Raw genomic sequence first — 25228 nt, forward strand, 5'->3', positions numbered from 1 at the left:
GGCTTCTAAAGCTTTACCTGCAAAAGGAAAAAAAGGTGAGAGACTTTTAAATTATAGAGCAGGCGGCCAAACTCATTATCTTCGTAGGAAGTTGGTGAGTTCACGTAGCTACTATAGTCGTGAATCTCAGCTTTAGTGGCTTCATGAGCTTCAGCTCTTCTGGGGCATGTTGTGAAGTTCTTAACTTATTGAGTCATCTTTCAGACACTTGCTTCTCGTAGAAAGCAAATGAAATCCCCGTAGCTACTACAGTTGTACCTCAGCTTTAGTGGCTTCTTGAGCTTTGGCCCTCCGGAGGCATGTTAGGAAGTTTTTAACTTATAGAGCCGGTGGTCGGACACATGCTTCTTATAAAAAGCAGAGAAAATCCGCATAGCTGCTATAATCATATTTCGGCTTTAGCTCATGTAAAACTTAAACCATAAATCGTCGGTCGAAAACGCTGCTTTTAAATAAGCAAACGGGTCTGCATAGTCATAGCAGGTGTAAGTTTCAGCTTACGAATTGCATTGGGCTACCAGCAGTTGGGTTGTCAGCTGGGAGTCTTACTTATAGAAGCAAACAACCCGCGTGACCACTTCAAGCGTCGTCCTTAGCTCTCGGAGGTATTTTAGGCGTAAAGTGTAGGTAGAATCACGCCTCTGAGGCCTTATCCTTCTGAGTTGTAACTTGATTCCGTAGATCGCTTAACTAGTATTGCAACACTTTAAAACCAAGCTATGTTCATGAAGACTTGCACGTCGAGGACAGACCATCTAGTCATGTAAACTTTTTCATGGCCAGGAATCCTGCATTTAGTGTCTTTTTCGATTAGAGACCTAGGATCCTGTAAAATTGAATCCTTTAGTCGGCTAAGTCTATTCCGAGGGAAAAACTATCTTCGCTAATTAAGGGAGTCGTCTGACCCATGTAGTCGCTGCATTCAGGGGAAATTGAGCATTCGTGCCACCCATCCACGTTTGGATACTCCAGATTAGTTTACCATCTCCTAATTAGAGAGAACATGCCATCTTTGCAATGGCAGGGATGTCTTCTACTTGTCACAGGGGTGGTCAGTTTGTTTACGCATTCAACCCAAGTTTCTGAATAATTCCTTCAATTTTCATTGAAAATAGAGAAATTTATTAAGTTTGCTGGTAAGCAGTAATGGCATAACAAGTGATAATCCTCAGCATGCGAGGTATTGTTCATCAAGCTACTTGAGTCTTCGAACTTTATTCGTCGCGAACAGGGTCCAAGGAATGATGGGAAGTCACATGTAGTACTTTATCAGGTTGTAGGCATTCCACTGCTTGTCGATTTCTTTGTCACTCATGGTGGTGAAGATGTAGTGCCCCTTCCGCCTACTCGCAGCAGGATCCAAAGAAAGACAAACCCACCTACAAGTTCTTAGCGACAGGCCATCTTTTTGGAGCCTTCCTGGCAGATGGTGATGAAGGCTTTTCTGAGGACTAAGTCTCCTGGCTGGAACAGCAGGATTTTTGCCCTCTTGTTGTAACTGGAGAGGAGCTACTGCTAATAGGCCGCAATGCGGGTAATAAACTTCTCGCGCTCCTCCTCTACCAGATCTAAGTTTGTGGTCATCTCCTTCTTGTTTTGCTCGAAATTCAGCAGTATAGTACTGATGCTTGGCACCATGACGTTAAGATGAAAGATCGCCTTATAGCCATATGCCAAGGAGAATGGAGTTTCACCGTTTGCTCTTCTCTTGGTGGTGTCATACATCCATAAAACATCGGGGAGCTCGTCTGGCCACTTCCCTTTCTTGTTTGAAAATGACTTCTTGAGGCAGTCGAGGATAGTCTTGTTGGATGCCTCGGCTTGTCTGTTACCCTGCGGATACTGGGTGTGGACATGTGTTGCTTTATGCCATATTTTTCGAAGAACTTCGCAAAGTCTTTGCCCACAAACTGCGGACCATTGTCGGTGACGATGAAGTGTGGGATGCTTAAGCGGCAAATGATGTTCTTCCATATAAATCGCTCTATGTCTATCTGGGTAGTTGTAGTTATAGGTTAGGCTTCGACCCATTTAGTGAAGTAGTCGGTCGCTACGATCATCATGCCTTTGCCCTAGTAGCAGATGACATTGGTCCTACTAGGTCAATCGCCCACTACATGAATGGCCAAGGGCTCGTTTACGGGTAGAGTTCACTGGAAGGTAGTGCGGGCATGGGCTTGAAGCGCTAGCAGCTATCACTCCTTTGTACATACTCCTTGGCATCTTGATGCATGGTTGGCCACTAGTAGCCAGCGTTAAGAGCCTTCATTGATTGAGCTAAGAATCTTCAGGTCGTCAGGAGGTGAGAGGCAGTGAAGATGTAGTCTTGAGAAGAATCTACGAACGAGCATGTCATTCCACATGTAGTAGTGTGCTGCATTCATTTGGAGCTTCCTAGACTCTAGTCTGTCTACAGGCAGGGTTCCGTTGACTAAGTAGTTGATGATGGGTTTTTGCCAATTTAGAGTTGTGTTGATTGACGCCACCTCAACTGCTAGTTCCTCATCTATGCTTAGCTTCTCCAAGTACTCAACTGGGATAGAGCGCTTGAGCTGATGGTCTAAGGCAGAGCCTAGGCCTGCTAGTACATCTATATGGGCATTTTCTGCTCCGGAACCTGAGTGAGTGTGTGCGCCTAGAAAGTTGTTCGCTGCTCTTGTACCTTCTCAAGGTATCGGGCAATCCTTGGATGCTTTGCTGCGTACTCCCCTGAGGTTTGGTTAATGATCAGCTAATCGGAGACCTACTAGTAGGGCTTTATACTCTACTTCGTTGTTTGACGCCTTGAAGCGTAAAATGATTGCCTGATCGAGCATCGAACCGTTTGGGGTAGTAAAAACTAGGCCTGTTCCTGATCCCTGGTAATTGGATGATACATTGACGTGCAAATGCCAAAAAATCTCCTGCATGTGGGGCTGGTGCGGCTACAGCGTGCTCAACTGCCTTTAGGGCACTTCCAGGCTGAGTTGCTGTGTTTTTCAGCTTTAGGATGAATTATGCTACGAAGTCCGCCAATGCATGGGCTTTTATCGTCGTGCGAGGTTGATATATTAAGTCGCATTGGCCAAGTTCCAACGCCCACTTCATCACTCGTTAAGAAGTGTATGGACTATGCAAAACTAATCGCAGTGGGTACTGGGTCATGACGATGACCGGATGCCCTTGAAAGTAGGCTATGAGCTTCCAAGCTGCAACAATTAGCACCAAAATTAGCTTTTCAATTTTCAGGTATCTGGTTTTCGTATCGAGGAGAGCTTTGGATGTATAGAATACAGGTAGTTAGGCCCTTAACTCTTCTCGTATGAAGGCAGAGCTCGCTGCTACTTCTGATACTGCCAGATAGATGTATAGGTTATCCGCTGCTTCCGACTTGGATAGTAATGGAGGTGATGTCAGGTACTGCTTCAGGTCTTGAAATGTTTTATCGCACTCGTCATCCTATTTGTCCTTTTGCACCTTTTTTATTGCCTTAAAGAAAGGTTTGCATCAGTCGGTGGATCGAGAGAGGAAACGATTGAGTACGGCTGCTTGTCTGGTCAGATTTTGGGTCTCTTTCAGAGTTTTGGAAGACTTCATGTCCAGGATTGCTTTGATCTGCCTTGGATGAGCCTCGATTCATCTCTGGGTTACAAGGTACCCTAAGAATCGGCCTGAAAAGACGCCAAAAGTGCATTTGGTTGGGTTGAGCTTCATTTTGTACTCTTGGAGCATGTCAAAAGTCTATGCCAAGTTACCGATGTGGTCTGACCGCTGCTTGCCTTTCACCATGATGTCATCAATGTAGACTTCCATGGTTACTCCGATCTACTTTTTGAACACCTTGTAGTAGTATATGCCTCACTCGATCACGAATGCAGTTTTCTCCTTGTCAGGCTCGTGCATGGCAATCTGATTGTAGCCTGAGTATGCGTCCAAGAAGCTGAGCAACTGGTTCCCAGATGTTGAGTTAACGAGCAAGTTGATTCGGGGAACCAGGTAGTTGTCTTTAGGGCACGCCTTGTTGAGGTCTGTGTAATCCACGCATACTCTTCATATGCCCTCGTATTTTTTCTTCACTAGCACAACGTTGGCTAGCCATGCTGAGTGTGCCACTTCCTCAATGAATTCGACCTCCAGTAACTTGTCGATCTCTACCTTCATAATCACTACTTGCTTGGGTGTGAAATGTCATCTTTTCTTGATCATAAATTTGGCAATGAGATCAACATGTAGCTTGTGACAGGCTATTGCTAGATCAATACCAGGCATGTCAGAGGGTGACCATGCAAAAACTTCACGATTTTCCCTAAGGAAAACTATGAGTTCTTCCTTCTCCATCGGGCTCAGACGTGAGCCAATCCTAGCCGTTCTTTTCGACTGGTGGGGGTCAAGAATGATGTCATCGGCATCCTCTTCAGGTTTTCATCTTGATTCATCTTCCAGGGCATTGTCGACCTTGACACTATTTTTTTAACCTGCCAGTTGTAGTTGCTGTTTAGCGGAGGTAGAGTAGTCTTTCTGCACTTCAGTTGCTACTGTTGGGGTGAAAGACTTTTACTTCGACTCCTTTAGAACTTGTACAGTACATCTTCTAGACATGGCCTGGTCGCCTTTGATCTCTCCAACTGCTCCTCCTAAGATGGGAAATCAGATTGTCTAGTACTCGATCGAGGTTACAACTCCAATCTTCACCAGCCATGGTCGACCCAATATCCCATTATAGAGAGATAGGTAGCTGACGATCATGAAGGTCTATGATGAGACAATCGGTGGGCAGGTTTCGTCGAGTGTGATGGTGCCAATGATAGTTGAGGTAAGTCCGTTGAATTCGGTCAAGACCTCCGCTTTGCGTTTGATCTTGCTTTCCAGGCCCATCTTTTGAATGACTGACAGTTGCAAGATATTGATTGAGCTGCCGTTGTCCACCATAATTCTATCAACAATAGCATGGGCCAGTTGAAAAAAAATCACCAAGGCGTCGTCGTGAGGAAAGTGTACTCCCTCCGCGTCCTGCTCAGTGAAGCCGATGATTGGTCCAGGTACAACATATATGGCTTGAACCTAAGATACCGATCTCGCCTGCTGGATCTTCCTTTTCTTGAAGCTGTTGGTGGCCCCCAGATGTTAGGATTCGGCAAAGATTTTGTTGATTCAGATTGTCTTGGCTAAGGGTTCGACATCAGCGCCTACTTTTCACCTAGGCTGGGCAGCTGGCCTGTCGACATACTAATCGCACTTGCTTTCTTTCACAAGTTGCTCAATGTACCTCCTCCTTGTGGTGCAGTAGTTTGCTATGTGCCCGGGACCTCTGTGGAATGTGTAATACTTCGTCTGGTCCATGTTGGAGGGGTTTCCTCTCATAGGTGGCGGCAGCTTGAACCTCAGTTTATCTTTGAGGTCGCGAAAATCTGGTTGATCAGGATTGAGAACTTGGTGTATATCTTGGGCGTCGCGCCTTTTTCTGTGTTGGCTCTGCGTTTTTACGGGGCTGCTCATGTGGCTTCTGGGAGCACTTGGCCTCATCCCAGAGGGAGTGCTATTCTACCAAAGCATAAGAGTCTGCCAAGGTCAAGTTCTCACCCATGATCAATTTTTCAAAAAACTGGTGATCTACTGAGAACCCCTTTCGGAAGGCTGAGCATGCAATGTTGTTATCACATCTGACGATATTCGCCTTCTCCGCCTTGAACCTCTTGACATATGTGCGGAGTTTCGAATTAATCGTGGCGGCAAAGTGTAGAACCAGTCTTACATCTTGCCTTGGAGAGTCGTGGTAAAAATCTTGCACATGAAAGCGTCATTATTGACATACAGGGTCATGACGCTTCGGTAGTGCATCAGGTGCCTATCCGGATCTTCATCTCTTTTTAACAAGGTGAAATATAATGGGCTGAACTTCTGCGGTGGCTCCATCTACTCAATCTCACCTGTGAACGGTGACCTGCTCAGGTTGGCTACATCTTTACGAAAGGCATCATCGGTAGTGCCAATACACTAAAATCCGCGTAGCTGCTCTGTTATGAGCATTTGTATATCCTCCTGGATTTACACTTGGTGGGGGTAGTGGAAGCTCCAGCTGCCCCCGGTGTTGACCTGCTAGTCCATGTTGTTCTTCGACATGTCCTGCTAGTTTGTGTCGCGATCATGGTGTACATGGTTTGTTATGTGCTGCTCGCCATGGCGCTAGGCTAGGGCTACCAGTAGAACTTGAGCTAGATTACTCTCGTGCTCTTCTCTGTCCGTCATGCGGCTGCCTACTCCGATACCTCGCATAAGGATCTCCTTGTGAGCCTAACCCCGTGTGGACACTTCTCCTGAAATGTCCTAAATGCTCGTCAGAATGTGGACCTAACCTCGAATGAACACTGACTCATGAGCCGAGTTGGGAATAAACCCTTCTCTGCGTATTTAGGCGAAAGAAAACGTTTCCCCGATGGCCCAAAAGAGAGTGCATACTACTCGAACGCACAATTCGTGGCTGGTTGAGTCACGTTCTTTTGCCATTATCTTACTTCGGGACACCTCGTCTAAGGTGCGCTGTATTTCGATGTCCTCGAGGAGTTAGTTCACCAAAATAGTCTGTTTCGCGAGGGTGCTCGTCAAATTTGTGACATGTTAGGGCAGGTGATGCTCGCTATTTAGATTGGAAGAGTCTGTATAATAGGCATCTCTATGTGTAGTGGAAGTGTAATGGACTGTTGGTACAAAACTTGAGCCCAGAACGGGCATTCCTACAGAAAAGTGAGGTGAAAATAACCCTGAATCGATCATGAGATCGTTGGTCGGACTCTGGATCATCGGAGGGAGCCTCGGGTTGGATAGGGCCTCGGGTCAGGTCATCGGAGGGGGTCGCGGGGTGGGCCAACCTGGCTGGGTAGCTGGCACATGCGCGGAGGTATGATAGGGTCGTGCGTAGGTTTGCTGACACTGGGCATGCGCTGAGCTTGGGCATGGGCTACGCCTACAACAGGAATGGCTCGGCGCTGAGCTTAAGTCGTGGCTGCTTGGGCTACTGGCTGGGCTCTAGCTGGTGCTGCTTCGCTAGTGGCTTGAGCTGTTACGGCTTAGGCCTCCTAGGCTCGGCATGCTTCTCCATGAACCTGGGCCCTCTGCCCATGGGTTAATAAATGGATTTGGGCCTCCTGCCCAAGGTTTTGGGAATTGGGCCACTGCAAGGGCAACATTGCAAAAGCTAGTGTCGTGGCCTAGTGGCCTTGCGGTGGCTGCTGGGTCACGGTAGTGGTGGTGACGCTACTCCACGATGGTGGGGCTCCTCCTGTCATCACGTTGAGCCTTATGGATCTCCGTCATTGGGCTACGTCCTCGTCTCCACTCTTCGATCCAAATCCTTGTATGTACGGGGTTCCGTTCATCGTGGTTTCTGAATTTACTACCATTTTATCCTTTCTCCAAGGATTGATCAAGAAACTTTTCTACAAAAAAATTGATTGATACGACGTGTGAGAAATTCAACGTAATAGAAAATTCTAGAAACCAAATGCAAGAGGCTTCTTCGAGTATTTGAATCAACTCTCAATGAAAGCACCAATTTGTCGATGTAAATTTCCGCCATCTTCAGTCTTGATGAAAATGCACCTGCAAAACAATTAACACCTTTGATCAAGCATCTAAGCCTCACGCTCCCATGAGGTGGGGGGGTAGGCTAATGATCTCCAATGCCTAAGTCAGTTTCTTTGTGAGAATAAAGTGTTTAGGGCTTTTTTAGGGTAGCGAAAACTCATGAAATTTGGTAGAATATGGGGTATTTATAGGGATAGGGTCGGCCATAATGTTAGGGTTTTACCCTACACATGGCATCCTATTGGCCAACGTTTATGGAGAAATATTCTCAGGATATTATATAGGAAATAATATCTTGAGATGATAGAGTAATTATCCCTAATTGATTTAAATTAGGATTACTTACTTGATTGGAGTCAATCTTCAATTGGGAATGTATTAAATATAGGATTTGGGTAATTAATCCTTAACTTTAATGCTTTGACTTTTCCTTGTCAAGGGTAGCTGAGCTGTGGGCAGTCGTATTCAGCTGCTGAGACCTTCATGGGTGTTAGCTATGCGTGGGAGTATCTGAGAAGCCTGCCCATTTAATGAGGGCAATCTTGTCTTTCTTGAGCAAAAGTCCACGTGTCGCCTCTAGAATTTTTGGGATTATTTTAGGCTCCACACTCGCAGCTTTTTCTTCAAAATTAGAAAAATGACGCAATGAGCTATGAGTTTTTACTATTTTATATGTGGGTATTTTCAACATTTTGCTTTTATGCATGCTGTGCATGAAGTGTGCATGGTTGGTTTGTCCTATCTGAGTCCAAAGATAAAGAAAATGGGTCATTTCTAGCAATTTCCCAACAATTAATCAACAATCAAACAAGCAATAAAACCAAATTGAGATTAGAATACTAAAAAACTTACTTGAATTTTGAAACAATCGTGGTGGTGTGGAGAATTTTGAAATAAATTAAAGTATTTGATTAGGGTTAGGGGTGGGCATGGGTCAGGCCAGGTCCAATTTGGAGGAACCTGACTGGACCTTTTGAAAATGAAACGGGGCGGGGTGGGGCAGATCGCCATATTTTCAAAACTGAAACCAGACCTAACCCAGCTATTTTCAAACAAACCGATTCCTACGGATCCTACAGGCCCCCGTGGAAAACATTTATGCAATTTCCCCAAAAACACTTATGTGTCAAGCTTTTCTGTACTTCGATAACATTAGAGGTTTGGTGGAGTACTGAAATTTGAAGAAAGAAAAAGAGAAGAAAAAGAACTCGGCAGTGGATGACTTTCATGAGGAGAAGAAGAGACAAACGACGACGAACGCACAAAACAACAAATTGAGAGATCTAACGATCTAGCGACTTAAGCGAGAGCTCGAGGGCGATGCAGCTGGGAGTGCGTTCATCGTCAGGGAGAACCTGTTAGAGTTAAAAGGAGAATATGGTGGTGGTCAAAGTTGGGATAGAGAGGCCTCGAGGTCGAGGCTCGAGTTGGGAATCTATAATAGAGTCAAATTGGAGTTCGAGTCTTTGAAAATGATGAGAGAGTCAGGTCAGCGACTAGAAAGAATGATGCAGAATGCAGTAATGGAATTATGGAAGGGGGAAATGGTCCAGGTCGGGGAACCTTTTTTCAAATATTTGGGATTCACCTCGTCCCGCCGATTATATAGACCCGTCCTACCCCACCCCATTTTGAGTTTACAAAATTTGTACATGCCTTGTACTCGCCCCGAACCGAATGAACTAACCCTGCCCCACGAGTCCTAGACCGATTTGCCACCCTTAATTAGGTAAAATTGAAATATAGGATTGGATTGAGAATTTAGGATTTGAGGAATTGGGGAACTGTGGAATGGGGATGGGATTGGGTGAACTGTGATCAGGTATTACGATGGGGAAGAAAGGGATCAGCTGGGGGTTATAAATTTTTTTTTTTAAAAAAAATTAGACTTGGCCTTGTATTTTAAAAAAAAAATTAAAACGACGTCACCTTGGGCCAAGTCATTTGGAAAAAAAATAAAAAGACAACCAAAACGACGTTGTTTTGAGCCAAGTCTTAAGAAAAAATAAATAAACATTTTAACTTCTTCGCGGTCGTCTTCTTCATGAAGGTGTTGCCGCTGAAACTTAAGAAAAACTAGAAAGTAGCCACTACAATGAGCCCAACCTTCAACTTCAAGGTCCCCAACAAATTTCAAGTAAGTTTTCGACTGCCTCAGCACGTCTTAGGGCATGCCCTAACAACCCTAGGTGAGTTTTTCACCGACTCCCACGAAACAGAAAATGAAACGTAAATAAACTTTGAAATGTAAAAAAACAAGAAAAAGTCAAGAAAGATTCATAATGATAATCATTCTAGTGTATCATGATCTACAACTAATAATCCATCCTAAAATGTCATATAACGAAGGATAAATGCTAATCATCCTCAAACTTAATGTTCAACAGCTTATTATGTGATTATACCTTCCATTTTAGAACGTCATATTCAATTGATAAACATAATTGTTATCAGCACTTGACAATACTCATTTTTCTCTCCTTTTAAAATTATTTTTAGAAGTAACCATCGCCCACCCTCAAACATCATAATCATCTAATGATATCATGATCAACAGATAACAATCGTTCACGTAACAGCCTAGAGTCATTACCATTTGCTTTGACAACCGTCCAGCAAGTTGCAACTTCACGTGATCCCATTTCCACACATCAGGACACACCCAAATCTCGTGTCCTTGGCGTCTCCACAGCCCACGGTCTCGGCACGTGCGACACGTGTCACGCCTCACGCCCAAACCGTGATACGCACCCGTTCTCCGCATGCTTACACCCACGCACGCCTCGTTCGTGCCAGAAAATCCCCCAAACACGCTCACACCTCGCACGCGTGAGAATCCCCTGAGCGCCCCCCTCCTCGCATGCTCGCACGCTTCCCCCTCCCCAACCCTCTCCCGCCCGACCCGACCCGCCCATCTCTGACCCCCTCCGCCTTCCTGTTCGGAGCCCTGGCCTACTCCTCGTGAGACGACGCCGTACGATACATTTCCGGTCGCCGGAAAATTCGACCACGGAACCCGGTGAAGCAGCTAGGGCTTCTGAATGGCGGAAGAGAAGTTGGATCCGGTAGAAAAGTTGGATTGGGAGCTCTGAGTGAAGACGAGGAGGTGGAATTCGAAGAGGAAATGGAGAATTCCGGCCAATGTGGAGTCAATTTTGCTAGAATTCGGTCGTGCCAGCTGGTTTTAGAAGGTAATTCAGTTCACAATTTGGAAAAGTTTTGCTTTTTGGTCATGTTTTGATTCTGAGAAAGCTTTTTATGAGAAAATTTAAACGCTTTCTTGTTTGTGACTTGTGTGGAAAGTAATAGAGAAGAAGCGCCTTGTTTGGCAGCTGAGAAAATTTGAGTCAACTGATTAGAGCCAAATAGGTGTAAACAAGTCAATTCAGTAGGTTCTGTGCCTCTGTAATTTTAAAATATAGTTAATTTTAAAATCTAGGATAATCAGGGGGCTTAAAGTGTAGGATAAACGGAATAACGAGATTATGGCTTCGGGTCTTCAGAAGTTAATCACAAGTGAAGAAGATGATGACGAAGAAATGGAGATGGACGTGAAAGAAGAGGACGATGGCGATGAAGAAGATGATGAAGATGGAGAGAAGCATGTTGATGCCGCCCAAATGATGGTGGGCGTTGATGGGGAAATGCCAACAAGAAGTAATAATAATAACCGTTTTCAACAGCACCATCAATTTCAAGAACAAGTGGGGACTCCAGGAGGGGGAGGAGCTAGGAGGTGTAGACCGATAGAAGAGAAAGAGAGAACTAAGTTAAGAGAACGGCAGCGCAGGGCTATCACTGCGAGGATCTTAGCAGGGCTGCGGAGACATGGAAATTATAATCTTAGAGTTAGGGCTGATATCAATGATGTAATTGCAGCTTTGGCTAGGGAAGCTGGCTGGGTTGTTCTTCCAGATGGAACAACGTTTCCTTCAAAATCTCAGGTACTTCTCTCTCAAGCAGTCTTCCTATAAAAGAAAAAAATTGATCTTCATGTGGTTCATGCATTGGCTGATCTTAGATCATGAGTGCATGTTTGGTTTTGGCTTCCTTAATGAACCTGTGGATGACATTTAATGCATCTTATTATGATTTTCATTTCTAACAAATTTCAGAAAAACCCCAAATGGGAATCTTTCTATTGAACTTTTACAGGGTGCAAGGCTGGCTGGTGTCAATTCTGCGCCAGTGACATCATCCTCCCAAATGGTGTCCCCACATACTCCTGCTTCCCTTAAAGGAGGTACTTCTAGCTATCAGAGCCCTGGGGAGCTTAATGCTTGTAACATCAAAGGTGTTTATTTGCCCAGTTTATCACCTTATGATCTCCCCTCAAGTGCTCGGTCCCAAAGTTCATCCCTTGTGGGAGAAGGAGCATGTCAAACAGAGAGTCATCCTCTTATAGGTGGCTCCATGGATAATATTGGTGACAAACAGGTACTATAACAAGAAATCCTACAGTCTATGACTCTTTGCCTACCAAAATATAAAAAATCAAAAATTATTTTATCCCATAACATCATGCTTTGTGCGTTCCGTCATAGCATCATGTGTGTGACGTATTTGTTGAGACTTCAACGGTGGTATGGGTTTCTGGATATATCTCTTGGTATGCAGTTGTTGAATACTTTTATATGGTCATTTTTTGTACCATCTAGGTTAATTTTGATATCACATATCATCAGGTGTTAAATAGCATAAATAACAGTAGCCTATGTTAGCAAATGTATGGAGGCATGACTCTGCATTATACTGTCTTCGTTTATACTTATAACCACATTGCAATTTACTAGGACCCCATAAGTAGTGAAATTCTATTTCTCATATAGTTCGTTTAAATTTTATTAATGTATACTTGAGTTAAGTTATAGCTTCCTAAGTTGGGCAGTGTCACATCCTTCAATGCACATTAATTATTTTTTGTAGATTGTTGACATACCCCTGAAGTTACAAGAACGCGATTTCTCCAGCACCGCCAACATTCCAGTTTATATAATGCTACCAGTGAGTTCTGTAACTTTCCTAATATTCTTTTACTATGCCAGTTAAATTGTTGGTTTTCTGCTTTTCAATAGTTTTGCTTTTCTACTTTGTATCCTGCATTAGAGGTTGCCATGTCAAGGAGTTCGAGTTTTGCTTGACAGATACCGGTTGTTTTTAAGCTTAGTCCCTAATCTGTATGCTCTTTAACATGTCTTTTATTTTGGTGGCAGCTTGGTGTCATTAATATGAAGTGTGAGCTGGTTGATCCAGATGGTCTATTAAAGCAGCTAAGGGTTTTGAAATCAGTTAATGTAGATGGGGTTATGGTTGATTGCTGGTGGGGAATAGTAGAAGGACATGCTCCACAGGAGTATAACTGGAATGGATACAGGAGGCTCTTTCAGATGGTGCGCGAGCTTAAGCTGAAGCTACAGGTCTGTTCTATATGAATACGCTTTTTCACTTGCAGAAGCTTTAACAACACAAGTGGTTAATTGTTTTGCCATCTTTGTGGTCATTTTTATCCTATTCCTTTCCATGGTTTTCCTGTAATGCTTGGCAAAGTTTTGTTTTGTCTTACAATGTGGGAACCAAGTAAATCACTTCCCTTTCATGCTCTGAATTCACTCACTATTAACCATTGCTGAAAAAATCTGGAGATTATAATCATTTGGACATGGTTGCTTTTGTTAGTTCTTCTGAAATTTATTTGGGTCTGATGGGCAACTTCTATGTTAAGGTTGTGATGTCATTTCATGAATGTGGAGGCAATGTTGGTGATGATGTGTGTATTCCACTGCCTCATTGGGTGGCTGAAATTGGTAGAAGCAACCCTGACATATTTTTCACCGATAGAGAGGGAAGACGTAATCCTGAATGCCTTTCGTGGGGAATTGACAAGGAACGAGTTCTAAGAGGCCGGACAGCTGTTGAGGTATTACAGTAACATATGATGAATGAGACCTTAGTCTTTCTGCTTGCAATAAAAATTGGTTGGTAGTGATTGTATTCTTTGTAAGTCAATTTACACCTATTGATCTAAAAACTTTTTTTTTTTTTTTTTTTTTTTTGTGGAGAATTTCAATTAATGGCCTTTACAGATGGCAGTTATACTATAATATTGTACCATTTTTTGAATGGTAGTCCTATATACTCAGTGTCAAGATGCTAATTTTTGCTGATATAGGTATACTTTGACTGCATGAGAAGCTTCCGTGTAGAGTTTGACGAGTACTTTAAAGATGGTAATATTTCCATGATTCAAGTTGGACTAGGTCCGTGTGGGGAATTGCGATACCCATCTTGTCCTGTAAAGCATGGTTGGCGATATCCCGGTGTCGGTGAATTTCAGGTAACTTGTTGAATAATGTTATATCTGTTTACAAGTGAATGGGTCTGTCGATTTCATCAGCCTGAGCATTAAAAAAACTGCAGTGTTACGATCAATATTTGCTGAAAAGTTTGAGAAAGGCAGCAGAAGCAAAGGGACACTCCTTCTGGGGTAGAGGTCCAGATAATGCAGGTTCTTATAATTCCCGGCCAAATGAAACCAGTTTCTTTTCCGAAGGCGGTGATTATGATGGCTACTATGGCAGGTTCTTCCTTAACTGGTACTCTCGAGTTTTAGTTGATCATGGTGATCGGGTGCTTTCTCTAGCAAAGTTAGCTTTTGACGGAACCTGCATTGCTGCAAAGGTGAGTCAGCTTCCATCATTTTGAACATAAATGAAAGATGAATGTTTTAGATCTGATATTTGAAAGAAGATTAAAACCATAGAAAAAATAATTAGGAACTTACCTTGCAAATGTGGCCAAAGCATTGAAATAATACCGAAGACAAAATTATCCATGTTGAATTCTAAGTTTCAAGTTTTAATCTAGAACGAAGACTGTTATGCATGCCTAATATTGTTGAGTGTTGAAAGTTTTGCAACCTTAGAAGTAATTTGGCTAGTTATGGATTGATCAGTCAGTTTGCTGTATTTTAATTGTTAAGCAGCTATCAGGTCTTCACTGCTGGTACAAGACAGCCAGTCATGCAGCTGAATTGACTGCAGGCTTCTATAATTCATGCAATCGTGATGGTTATGCTCCAATCATGACGATGCTAAAGAAGCACGAAGCTACTGTAAAATTAGCATGTACTGAATTGCACGTGTTAGACCAGCATGAAGAATTCCAAGAGGCACTGGGAGATTCTGAGGGTTTATTTTGGCAAGTAAGCATCAAATTTATCTGAGAAGTCATGGAGTGCCAAGCTTCAACACTTTTCTTGATTAGAATCTGTCTGTTTTGGAAACTACTGGGATTTGTTGTGAAAGATATACCCTAAATTGAACAATACATCCATGTTCGCGGTGGAAGTCTTTTGCGATAATACCATAATCTACCATTTCAGGTGCTGAATGCTGCGTGGGATGTTTGCGTACCAGTTTCTAGTGAGAACGCTCTTGCTTGTCATGATCGTATCAGCTACAACAAGATATTGGATAATTCCAAGCCCTTGACTGATCCAGATGGAAGGCATTTGTCATCTTTTACCTACCTTAGGCTCAGTCCACTCCTAATGGAAAGACAAAACTTCATGGAATTTGAGCGATTCGTTAGGAGAATGCACGGTAAGACACTTTTAGTTTTATTACATCTGATCAGTGCATTATTCTTGATTTTTTTTTTATGCATTCTTGATCTAGTACTAGAGTATGGGAACGTAAAATAACGATATGTGCGCGTATAAAAGCTGCTCCATATTGGAGAACAAAAAAGAAAAAATGAAAAAAAATCAGAACCAGTTTACATAGCTGTTGCTGTCGATTTTCTGAAGACGGTTATGAGTTGTAACTTTGAATTTCACTGCAGGGGAAGCTGTTGTTGATCACCAAGTATATAGCAAGTAGAACGAAGTCTCGCCAGATGGTGTTTTATTTATCCTCTTGAAGGGAGAGGTTTGTTCGGTTAGTGTATTTTCTTCTTTTCTTAGAGAAAGAAGAAAATTTTCATAGCCCCCAAAATTGTTGTGCTCATTAATTTCCAGATGCGGATATTAGTATTAGTATTAGTCAGTTACCTATACCAGTCGATATGACAGTGGCTAACGACGAGATTCAACTATTTTGTAATCGAACAGCGATCACGATTGATATGTAAAAGTAATTTAAATGTAAAATCCTTGTAGCTATTAGAAAACATTGCTTGCGGAAGTGCTTTTCTCCAAATTGCAGCTGCTTAACTTGTTCTTTTACCGCCATTAGCAGCTACTGACCGTGGGCCACCCAACGGAGAATGCTTGACAAGAATCAAAGAATTCCCAAAAGGAGCCACTCAGTATTATGCTTTGACGAACTTCCCACTCTTCTTAGTGTAAAATATATCGGTGCACTTAAAAAAAAAAAAGAATTCCCCAAAGGATTGTTCATGGAACAGCTATCGACGTTCTTCAGACCATATTTCCTACTCGCCAAAGTTATTACTTCTTGAACACCATGTCACCGGACTCATCTACATCGAAAAGCCGCCCTGCGAAGTCATCCCATCTTTCCCTCCTTTTCTTTAATGATGTATTACAAGGAGTCCATACGCTCCTCCTGTGGTTGCGGACAAGGGACTCTTTTCGTTCTATCCTCTGCTTCGCCAGAACTTCCATAATTCTTTCTCAACCATTACCTGATCTCAAGGTAAAGATACAGGTACAATCTGAATTCTATCAGTACATAGCAATGAATTATCAAATGCAAGAAAGTTGGACAAAAAACGTACTATGTTTTACCAGAAAAGTGATTTGAACAAGTTATCCAAAGCAGCAGTTGTCCAAGGTAAGAAATCATCCTGGTTCATTATAACAGCCACAGTGGAATCTCATAATCTTACCTCAAGTACAACAGAAAACGTACTGTGTTCATGGGCTTCCGCCTCGCATCATGAAGAGAAAGGGAATGGGTTTTGAAGTTCCGGGAAAGAAAGTTTACTTGTTGGGTGGTTGCGGTTGGTGTGAAGATGCTACAGATGAGGTCTACAGTTATGATGCTTCCCTGAACGCTTGGGGTGAAGCTTCTCCCTTGTCCACCGCTAGGTGCGTAGTTATTTGCATGGGTGAAGCTCGAATTCAGGTTCAAACTTCATATATATTTCACCTGCTCCAACTTTGTGAGCATATTGATTGCTCATTTTGTTTGTTATGGTAAATCTTAAGAGCTTTGGTTCATTTAATTTGTGAATGTGCTATTTTTCTTGTGAAATATTTGATGACAAACATTGTTCCTGAAATTGAGGATTCTGTGGTCATGGACGGGAAGGTTTACGCTCACTTGTGCCGTAACTGCTCATGTGCACGCTGTTGTTTATGAACCGTCAATGGGACATGGCAGCACGCGGAATCTGACGTGGTTTCGGGCTGGCGAGGTCCAGCAGTTGTCATAGGCGGAACCTTCTGTGTTGGATCAGAGTTGAGGAACTAGGCTGATGATGTTGGAGAAGGAGCATGGCTTACTAGACCGCCCTGTCAGCTCGTAGCTGTTGGGAAGAAATGTTATGTTGTGGGAAAGGGGCTTGGCAGAGTCACGTTTGATGTGAGAAAGGGACTTGTCAATTAAGTACCTGAACTTAGTTCAGATAACGATATAATTGGCTGCAAATGTTTATCGATTTGAAATTCTTGTATCCCAAGGAATATTTGGAAACTACCATTCTTGTATCCAAGTACATGCTTTGATGTATTTGGACGTCTCATAAAGATGAATTTAATTCAATTTTATTAAGGTCTTTTGGATTACCATTCTTAAAATTTGAAGCTGTGAATTTGTGTCAACACTATACTTGTACAACATATGACATGCCATATTGTTTCTGTAAGTGGAGTTGTCAACCTGCCCGTCTAGCTCAGTTGGTAGAGCGCAAGGCTCTTAACCTTGTGGTCGTGGGTTCGAGCCCCACGGTGGGCGCTGCTTTTTATTTTTAACTTTTTTTAATCGACAAATACGCTGCGTTTTACAAAAAGTGGTGGAGGAGGTGTCCCACATCGAGCAAACGCAGTGGTATTAATTGCTTTATATTCAATTAGACTGCAAAAAGTGTTGTCCCTTCGGGGACATCCGATAAAATTGGAACGATACAGAGAAGATTAGCATGGCCCCTGCGCAAGGATGACACGCATAAATCGAGAAATGGTCCAAATTTTTTTTTTAATTTTGTGAATATGTTTTGTCTAACTAATTGAAATTTTTGTATATATTCATAATAATATAAACTCCACAATGGACTAGTCATAACAATTTGGTTTGATTCTCGCCAAAGTTTTTTAATCTCGTTTTGATTAACTAATTGCCTCTTTTTTTTTTTTTTTTTTGAATTTGATATTATTCACACTAACGGTGAAGAAGTGGGCTAAACCTTACCTTACAATGAACCCATAATAATTAGGTTCAAATTTGTCTATGACGATAACTAAACCTAAGAATTCTCACTTACAAGTGAAATAAAATACCACTAGACTCAAGTCTCAACGAAACGACATTAATCTCTCAATTTTGTGTGTGACACAACTTTATTCGATTACGAACAGGGCCTCGTTGGTTACACCTTGATAAAGGTAATGCCTAAATGTTGTATGTATTTATTGCGTGTTTACATACCCGTAATCGTAATCAAAACAAGGAATTGAATTCCGATTACGGAGTATTCAAGCGTTTACTAATTTTGGAGGAATCAAAATAGTGGTGGGTCCCACACGAAATAAGGAATCCAACTCCCCAAAATGGAGGAATTGGACTCCTTAGATGAAGGTGGTATTTGAGTTCCGGGAGACTAAGGGAATGTGGAATGCATTTTTTCTACCTATTATGCCCTCTTAACATTTTCAAAATTTCAAGTCAGCCACTCAACACAACAAGTCCACCGCTCCCCACCGCTTCGTGCGCACTCTGCCTTCATGCGTCTTCGCTTCACCTTCCACCTCCCCGTGCGATCGTGCTTCACTTCCCAACCCACCAGCTCAAGAACCCCATCTATCCCCAAACCGGATTCAAAAATCAATCACCCAAATCTTGAAAATAAGCAATTCAAGCCAAGACCGAAACCCACAAATCCGTGGAAGCAACCACTCAAAAAACCCAAAAAATTATGAAATACTTTGCAGGTAGAAGAGGCGGTGGCTATGGGGTAGGATGGGTGGGGAACATGGAGGTGTGGGCAGGGGAGAAAAGATACGAAGAATTGCAGAGAAAGGAGGAATGTTTTATTCAACTGGGTTTGAATAAGGGCATTATTGATGTCACATGTATCCTTCAGGGAAGGATGAGGAAGATGAAGTGGGTGTTATGTTTAAGCAATTAGCCGCCATAACCCAAGAGCAAGATAGGAATCATGGTTCTAATAATTCTAGATAAGATTTGCATAGAGGTGTTTAATATTTTAATATTGTTAAAACAATAATTATATATATTAATACTAGTAATACAATAAATTTGTATACAAATTTAATATTTTGGAATAAGGGAATAAAAAAGCAATTTTATTTTTTCTTACTATTATATAATATATCAAATTTTATTAAAAAAAGTATATAAAATATTTGATTTGAGACAAGGGCATTTTAGTAATCATACTGGTTTATATTCCGATTCTACTGAAATTAGTAAACAACTTTATGGAATTGTATTCCGATTCCGGACAGTTTTAGTAAATAATTTCAACAGGAATCTGATTCTGATTCCACCTCATTTCAATTCCTCCTCAATTCAATTCCTCTCAATTTGATTACGGATTAGTAAACGCGCTATAAAAGAGCGCCAAGGATGGGATCAGTTTTGTGTGCCTTAATAACATTACTCCTCGATCACAAGTACCGAAAAACCCTATTCATCATTCTTGAAGGCAACAGCCCCAACCCTAGAAGAGAATCTCTTCTTGAATTTGAACAATGAAATTCCAGTGTATTACCTCAAAACGTAATATGTGCATTATGCAGCTACTTATTGCAGTTAACCAGTCAACTGTAGAGGTCAGGATACCTGAAAGAGGAGCCTTCCGGTAAATTAGCAACGTATTAAGGTATAACTTCGAATTCAAAGCACGCTTTCTTCGGTAATTACATTCACGCTAAACATCGTCTTGCTTGATTGTACGAATCAAATATGACCAAATTCAAAACATCTGTGTCATTCTACATCAATCAACAGCAGATATAGAAGCCATTAAAGGGTTGCAATCTCGGTCAACTAGTCCCCTTGTTCTCAGACGTTCGGTTTTGGAGGATCTAATTCGTCAATCTTAAAGAAACATTCTTCCGCCCTCTTCAAAACAATATGCAAGGCAGCAACATTGCTGGGAACTTTATCTTTGTGCAGTCGCATCTTCTCGAAAGTCTGACCTCCATCAGCCAGTAATCTTGCCTTATTAGAAGCAACTTGCCCTGCATCTGAAAAATATACACATAATTAGAATTGGAAATTTGTCCTTGAGAAAACGAAACTCCATGCTACTTCGCTTTTTCTTATTTTGGGGGAATAAAACAGCACTGAAAACAAACAGCATTTAGGCATTCTCAATTCAAGGTGATATTGGAAAGCAAGAAGAAAGGTTCCGATGACAGATGCAAGAAATCCTACACCACGTTCACAGAAAGCACCGATCTTCCGGGACAAGGCAATGTATCAACTTCTTGGACATGTTTGTTTTGAAACTTTAATCTAGCAGCACCAACAGTGAAAGGAGACAAAACCTAGTTGAAACAACAACCAATTTGCTTCCATATCATTTTCCACCCACTGTAATCTTTGACTCAACATTGCTACCATCTCTAAAAAAAGTTCACTGCGACCTGTGTCAACATGTGATCACTTTTTCTATCAACATAGCCGTGTATTCAACTACATAACCAGAGACATCATCTACATTTTAGTGCTTCATTGGCAAATTACTAATCTATTTACAAGTTCCGGCCTTCTCATTATTGCTCTAACTTGTTCAATTTGCAAAAGCTGATCTAAGAGTCTTTCTTTTAATACTAATAAACTATTTCTATCTGACCAATCTATGTAAGATAGATAAATGGTAAAATTGTTTACTCTATTCATTCTAACTCTAATCTATTATAGTCTTTTGTAATTTGTTCTGACTTTCTTCAATACTATCTATTCTATTTTCTAACTGATTTATTTGATTCTCAACTCTTTTTAATAAATCTCTCGTATGAGCTTCTATCTCTTTAGGTTTGTCTTGTAAAATCAGACGCATATTATTATCCAATTCTGGAGTATTGGATAGAAGAGCAATACGAAGACGAAATATTAGAAGAATAAAGGTACAAGTTCTTTAGCTTGTTCCGCAAAAAGCTCAAGAATGGAAGTACGTCCCCCAACTCAACACCCTTGAAGAAACATTCAGCAAAAGCTGCCGAATACAAAGTTGGTAATGGCTGCGCCCACTTCTGGTAAACTCCACTTCTCTCTCTCAATCTCTATTCTGCTTACTTTTTCTTACTTTTCTGATGAAGTCTTTCTGTGCTAATTGGTGAATTCAAAATTAATTTCTGTTAATTCTACTTCAGCTTCTATAATCTCTTCTAGCTGCCTATATTCTACAACATTTAATTCTGGCAAGTATAATTCTGTGTTTTCTAAATCCGTGTGTTCTGGGTGTTGAGTAATGCTGTATCAAATGAAAGAGTTCCTTCCATTTGAATACCATAGACTTTTGGAACTAAGTCTATATAAAAACGGAGAATGGTTTAGTGAAAGTAAACTATATAGTCACTATCAAGAACAAATTATACGAGTAGTAGACACGCCACCAATCTTGCCCTCAATAACATGTACCCATCAGTATTTATATGCAACATAGATAGCAACATTCAATACTCCATTCGTCACTGAGAACAACACAAGAGAGAGGAATTTTATCCCTCAACTAAGCATTTCCACAACCGAGACACACAACATCAATATCAGCAATGTCTGGTGTGTGAGCGCCGATATGCTAGTATGATCACTACCATAAAAAAGATGGATTGCCTCAAACACTACGTCAGTTCAATTACTCCAATCCATATAATTATTGTCCCAGAAACACAGCAATCCATCCAAATCTCTTTGCAGCCACTAAAATTGGGAATTAACTTAAAACTCCCAAAGGGGCTCTTTCCACTACCAAGCTTCTATTTTTTGTGCAAACCAAAATAATATGAAAATAAATACACTACAAATTATAATTTGTCGTTTTAAAAAACAAAAACAAAAAAAAGACCCAATTTTGATTCTGAAATTTCTTAGAACCCCAAATAAATCATCTCTAAAAAGACCCAACTTTTCATTTCTATTCAAACCTAGAATTTTCTCAGCTACCAAACAAACCTTAGAAAGTTGCAAACGATATCAATCTGAGAACACGGCAATCATTATAAAATAATTCAGTAAAATATGCAAAACCCAGCAACCACTTAAAAGAAACGTACCTAAACTCGAAGCTCCGGACGTCCCAGGACCCGACCTATCCGAAAAAGCGGGCCGGTGAGCAGCGAGAATGGAGGCGAAGGTATTCTTGAGCTGGTCTGGTAAAGTGGCTCTGTACTCGAGAATCTTCTTCGCCATTTCCTGCACTTGGCGCTCCAGCTCCTCATCTTCCAGATCGGATCCGCTTAAATTCAGCGCCATTCCTCCAAATGCACTAATGCAGAGGGGTGAGTGAGAGTGAGAGCGTGAAATCAGGTTGAGGTTTCGTTTTGGAGGGTAATTTTGTATTATCCCAAGGTCAGGGCTTTTTCAAAATTTGAAATTCTTCTTTCCGTATGCCTACTCTTTTTGCCATCGGGTTTTTTCAATTCCGTCGATAAGGAATAAGGAGAGATTTTAAAAAATGTACTCTGGTAGTACGTTATATGTTATTATATAAGTATAGAGAAATTATTTTTTGATTTAAATATTAAAATTGTTTTTGTGTTATAGTCATATGGCTAATTTTGTTTCCATGTTTTCAATTTGACTAATTTAGTCATCGTGTTTGTTTCTGTTAGCCAATTAAAGACATTTCATTCAATCTCTTTTAAAAAATGGAGTTTTAACGAAAAGCTCGTGGTACTGTTCACTTTAACTAAAAACCACATTTTTACACTAAAAAGTCAAACATGGTACTATTCACTTTATCCTTTATTTTGTCCTTATCGTTAAAACTCAAAGTTTTCAAGCTATTTTTCATTAGTTTTCCTTTTAAAGAATTCATATGAGAAATAATTACCTTTTTTCCTTACAGAAAAATGCAAATCAATGAGAGATAACATATATAAGAAATCAAACTTCCAATCTGAAAAATGATTAAGATTGTGACATAGAAAAGGGATAGGGTAATGTTAGGGAGGAGATCGAAGAGTTGAGAATTTATTTTTACAAAAATTAGATGGAAATGTCTTTAATTGGCTAACAAAGATAAACACAATTATCAAATTGGCAAAATTGAAAACACATAGACTAAATCGGCCTAATGACTAAAACACATGGACCATTTTAACATTTAAGCCATTATTTTTTAGGTATCTCTCTACTTTATATAATAACATATGACGTATGTATTCATGTTAGACATTGAAAAATCTCTCATTGGAAAGTCAAACAATATTTTTTCAGTTCTATTTTTAAAGGCTTATTAATTGATTTGCCTCCTCGAATGCTATTTAGTCTTACTTTACTGCCGGAAACTGATTTTGTCTATTTTTGCCCCATAAAACTATAATTTTTGTCTTATATAGTCTCAGTTCACTTTATTTTCGTTTATTCCGTCAAATAAAAACTAACTTAAAAGGTAGTATAGACATTTTATTTTTGACACATCTCTTTACCACCAAATTGTTTGCTTAAACAATCTCAAATTCATTTTTGATATCTCTAATTTGAACCCCCGTTTATCTATCTTGCGGATTGATGCAAAACTGTAGTTGCAGCCATTGAATTCATTGACTGGCTTGAATTAGATTTTGAAACAAAACCCTTTATTTGTTTTTACCAACGGATGTAGTTACAGCTCCACACCAATCAGCAAGAGAGACAAGCAGGGGCTTACATCAGAATTATTGAAAATGGAATTCAGATTGTTTTAACAGGCAAGTTGGAGGTAAAGACCTGTATTAAAAATAAAATGTCCACCCTACCCTTTAATTTAATGTTTGATGAAAATGGGGTGAAATAAGATGAAAATGTCCATTTCATGGAGCAAAGTGAGACAAAACCAGTTTTAAAGGGTAAAGTGAGACTAAATGGCAGTTTTAGGAGGTAAATCAATTGATAAGCCTTTTTAAAATAGTTATTTAGCATTCCAAAAATACAACCATTAATTTACGGTAGTGTTATCTACACACCTATTTTTACTTCTCATAGATGCCTCTTAATTTTCAAATGTCGGATCAAATGAATTAAAGAAGATCGATGTCAAAAAAAATTAACAAGTGTGCGTGGGAAATAAAAATGGGTATGTGATTAACATTATCCCTAATTTACACTAAGGGGTAAAATATTTGGGCAAAGTTATAGTGAACATGTCATGATAATTTGGTATCAAACTTATCATCTATGAGAATCAAACCCTTTTTTTTTTTTTTGGTAAAACCTCAAAGTCAATCCCACTCCAGCATTGTTATCATGGGAAGTGACAATGAGGTAGCTTTATTAAAAAAGAAGAAATTAAAATCAATTAAGGATGACACAAAGCCTAACCCTGACCATAAATAACAGCCATAATAAACAAATCCTCAGACAAACAATACAAGATATAACAAGGCCAACAAAAGATAAGCTATCTAAAGTGGTAGTGCGGAAGCTCTGAATCACAATGATGATACGACAATATGAAATTAGGAGGAGAATCCCACCAAACAAGACTAGTATAATAGGAACTGTGATTTGCAAGGGCATCAAAGACTTGATTACCTTCCTTATAAATGTGAGAATACTGAAAATGTTGGAAAAATTAATATTAATATTAATATTAATATTAATATTATTATTATTATTATTATTATTATTATTATTATATTAAATTTATTAATTGAATAGAAATTACATGTGATGCTTTTTGGTGGAAATATATGTATGTCCTAACGAAGAGTTGCGACTTTTGACTCTTCATGAATGGTCGCATGCATTCCAAAAATGTATCTCAAATTCTATAAATAGGGAAACCTTCTATAATCATAAAAAAAAATTCATTATTTTTTATAATCATACATAGAGTGCATTATATATTAGAGTCTCATTGAGTGCATATGAGAAAATTTTCAATGCAATAGTGGTATTCCTCTTTAGGGGTGGGTTTGGTTCCGTTCGGTTTTTTACAGAAACCAGAAATCAAACCAAAATTACTGTTCGGTTCGGTTTCCTTTCGGTTTTTTACGATTCGGTTTCAGTTTAGTTCGGTTTTTCTTCCTTTTTTTTTCTTCTGCAACTTTTTTAAGTTGAATTTCAACTAGAATAAATTAGTTTGTTTCTAGATACATGGATTGCATAACAAAATCAATAAATTGACCTTATCGTTAAGCAAACAAATTTTCAAATTCAATCATCGAAAAAGTACAAACTCTAGGTTTCATCCAAGTTTTAGAATACTAATTTTCATATCACAAAAATCTTTCATAAAGAAGTGTATCTCTATCTAATCAACCAAAACAAAAGTCCCAAACATTTAATTTTCCACAAATCTAAGCATGCAT

The 25228-nt window shown here is 40.3% G+C and overlaps 3 protein-coding genes and 2 non-coding genes across 9 annotated transcripts; 4 read left to right on the forward strand and 1 right to left on the reverse strand.

Moving 5' to 3' along the window:
- The first annotated feature begins 10322 nt into the window (after window positions 1–10322).
- LOC103401914 (beta-amylase 7) lies at window positions 10323–15729 on the forward strand. Of its 5 annotated transcripts, none has more exons than XM_070824765.1 (11): window positions 10323–10776; window positions 10983–11504; window positions 11716–11997; window positions 12487–12564; window positions 12774–12977; window positions 13283–13477; window positions 13730–13894; window positions 13978–14238; window positions 14543–14761; window positions 14942–15161; window positions 15403–15729. In XM_070824765.1, exons 2-11 carry the CDS (start codon window positions 11046–11048, stop codon window positions 15438–15440), a joined length of 2121 nt encoding a protein of 706 aa, XP_070680866.1. In that variant the 5' UTR covers window positions 10323–10776; window positions 10983–11045; the 3' UTR covers window positions 15441–15729. The 5 variants fall into 5 exon arrangements, with proteins under 5 accessions (XP_070680866.1, XP_070680864.1, XP_070680865.1 ...); XM_070824763.1 differs by having other exon boundaries at window positions 10323–10759; XM_070824764.1 differs by having other exon boundaries at window positions 10335–10751; window positions 10864–11504.
- Window positions 15730–16322: 593 nt separating this feature from the next.
- LOC139197747 (F-box/kelch-repeat protein SKIP4-like) lies at window positions 16323–16997 on the forward strand. Its single transcript, XM_070825703.1, has 2 exons — window positions 16323–16720; window positions 16889–16997. Exons 1-2 carry the CDS (start codon window positions 16461–16463, stop codon window positions 16995–16997), a joined length of 369 nt encoding a protein of 122 aa, XP_070681804.1. The 5' UTR covers window positions 16323–16460.
- Window positions 16998–17407: 410 nt separating this feature from the next.
- On the forward strand, window positions 17408–17480 carry TRNAK-CUU (transfer RNA lysine (anticodon CUU)). The gene has a single exon. It is a non-coding gene; the product is annotated as a tRNA-Lys (tRNA).
- Window positions 17481–17614: 134 nt separating this feature from the next.
- LOC114826211 (U6 spliceosomal RNA) lies at window positions 17615–17717 on the forward strand. Its single transcript, XR_003775132.1, has one exon. It is a non-coding gene; the product is annotated as a U6 spliceosomal RNA (small nuclear RNA).
- Window positions 17718–19561: 1844 nt separating this feature from the next.
- Window positions 19562–22379, reverse strand: LOC103401911 (uncharacterized). Its single transcript, XM_008340637.4, has 2 exons — window positions 21989–22379; window positions 19562–19954 (listed from the first exon to the last, which is right to left on the reverse strand). The coding sequence occupies exons 1-2, from the start codon at window positions 22185–22187 to the stop codon at window positions 19770–19772; spliced, it is 384 nt and encodes a 127-aa protein (XP_008338859.3). The 5' UTR covers window positions 22188–22379; the 3' UTR covers window positions 19562–19769.
- Between the last annotated feature and the right edge of the window lie 2849 nt (window positions 22380–25228).

This window comes from Malus domestica, chromosome 07 (genome assembly GCF_042453785.1).
Source record: "Malus domestica chromosome 07, GDT2T_hap1".
Lineage (NCBI taxonomy): Eukaryota > Viridiplantae > Streptophyta > Magnoliopsida > Rosales > Rosaceae > Malus > Malus domestica.

Excerpts from the sequence above, each read along its gene's own strand:
- LOC103401914 (XM_070824765.1), top strand. The coding sequence starts at position 11,046 with ATGGCTTCGGGTCTTCAGAAGTTAATCACAAGTGAAGAAGATGATGAC. Across the intron at positions 12,565-12,773 it reads CAGTTTATATAATGCTACCA|CTTGGTGTCATTAATATGAA; the intron begins GTGAGTTCTGTA and ends TTTTGGTGGCAG. Across the intron at positions 13,478-13,729 it reads GAGGCCGGACAGCTGTTGAG|GTATACTTTGACTGCATGAG; the intron begins GTATTACAGTAA and ends TTGCTGATATAG.
- LOC139197747 (XM_070825703.1), top strand. The coding sequence starts at position 16,461 with ATGAAGAGAAAGGGAATGGGTTTTGAAGTTCCGGGAAAGAAAGTTTAC. Across the intron at positions 16,721-16,888 it reads TGCTCATTTTGTTTGTTATG|CGTCAATGGGACATGGCAGC; the intron begins GTAAATCTTAAG and ends TTGTTTATGAAC.
- LOC103401911 (XM_008340637.4), bottom strand. The coding sequence starts at position 22,187 with ATGGCGCTGAATTTAAGCGGATCCGATCTGGAAGATGAGGAGCTGGAG. Across the intron at positions 19,955-21,988 it reads GTCCGGAGCTTCGAGTTTAG|ATGCAGGGCAAGTTGCTTCT; the intron begins GTACGTTTCTTT and ends TATATTTTTCAG.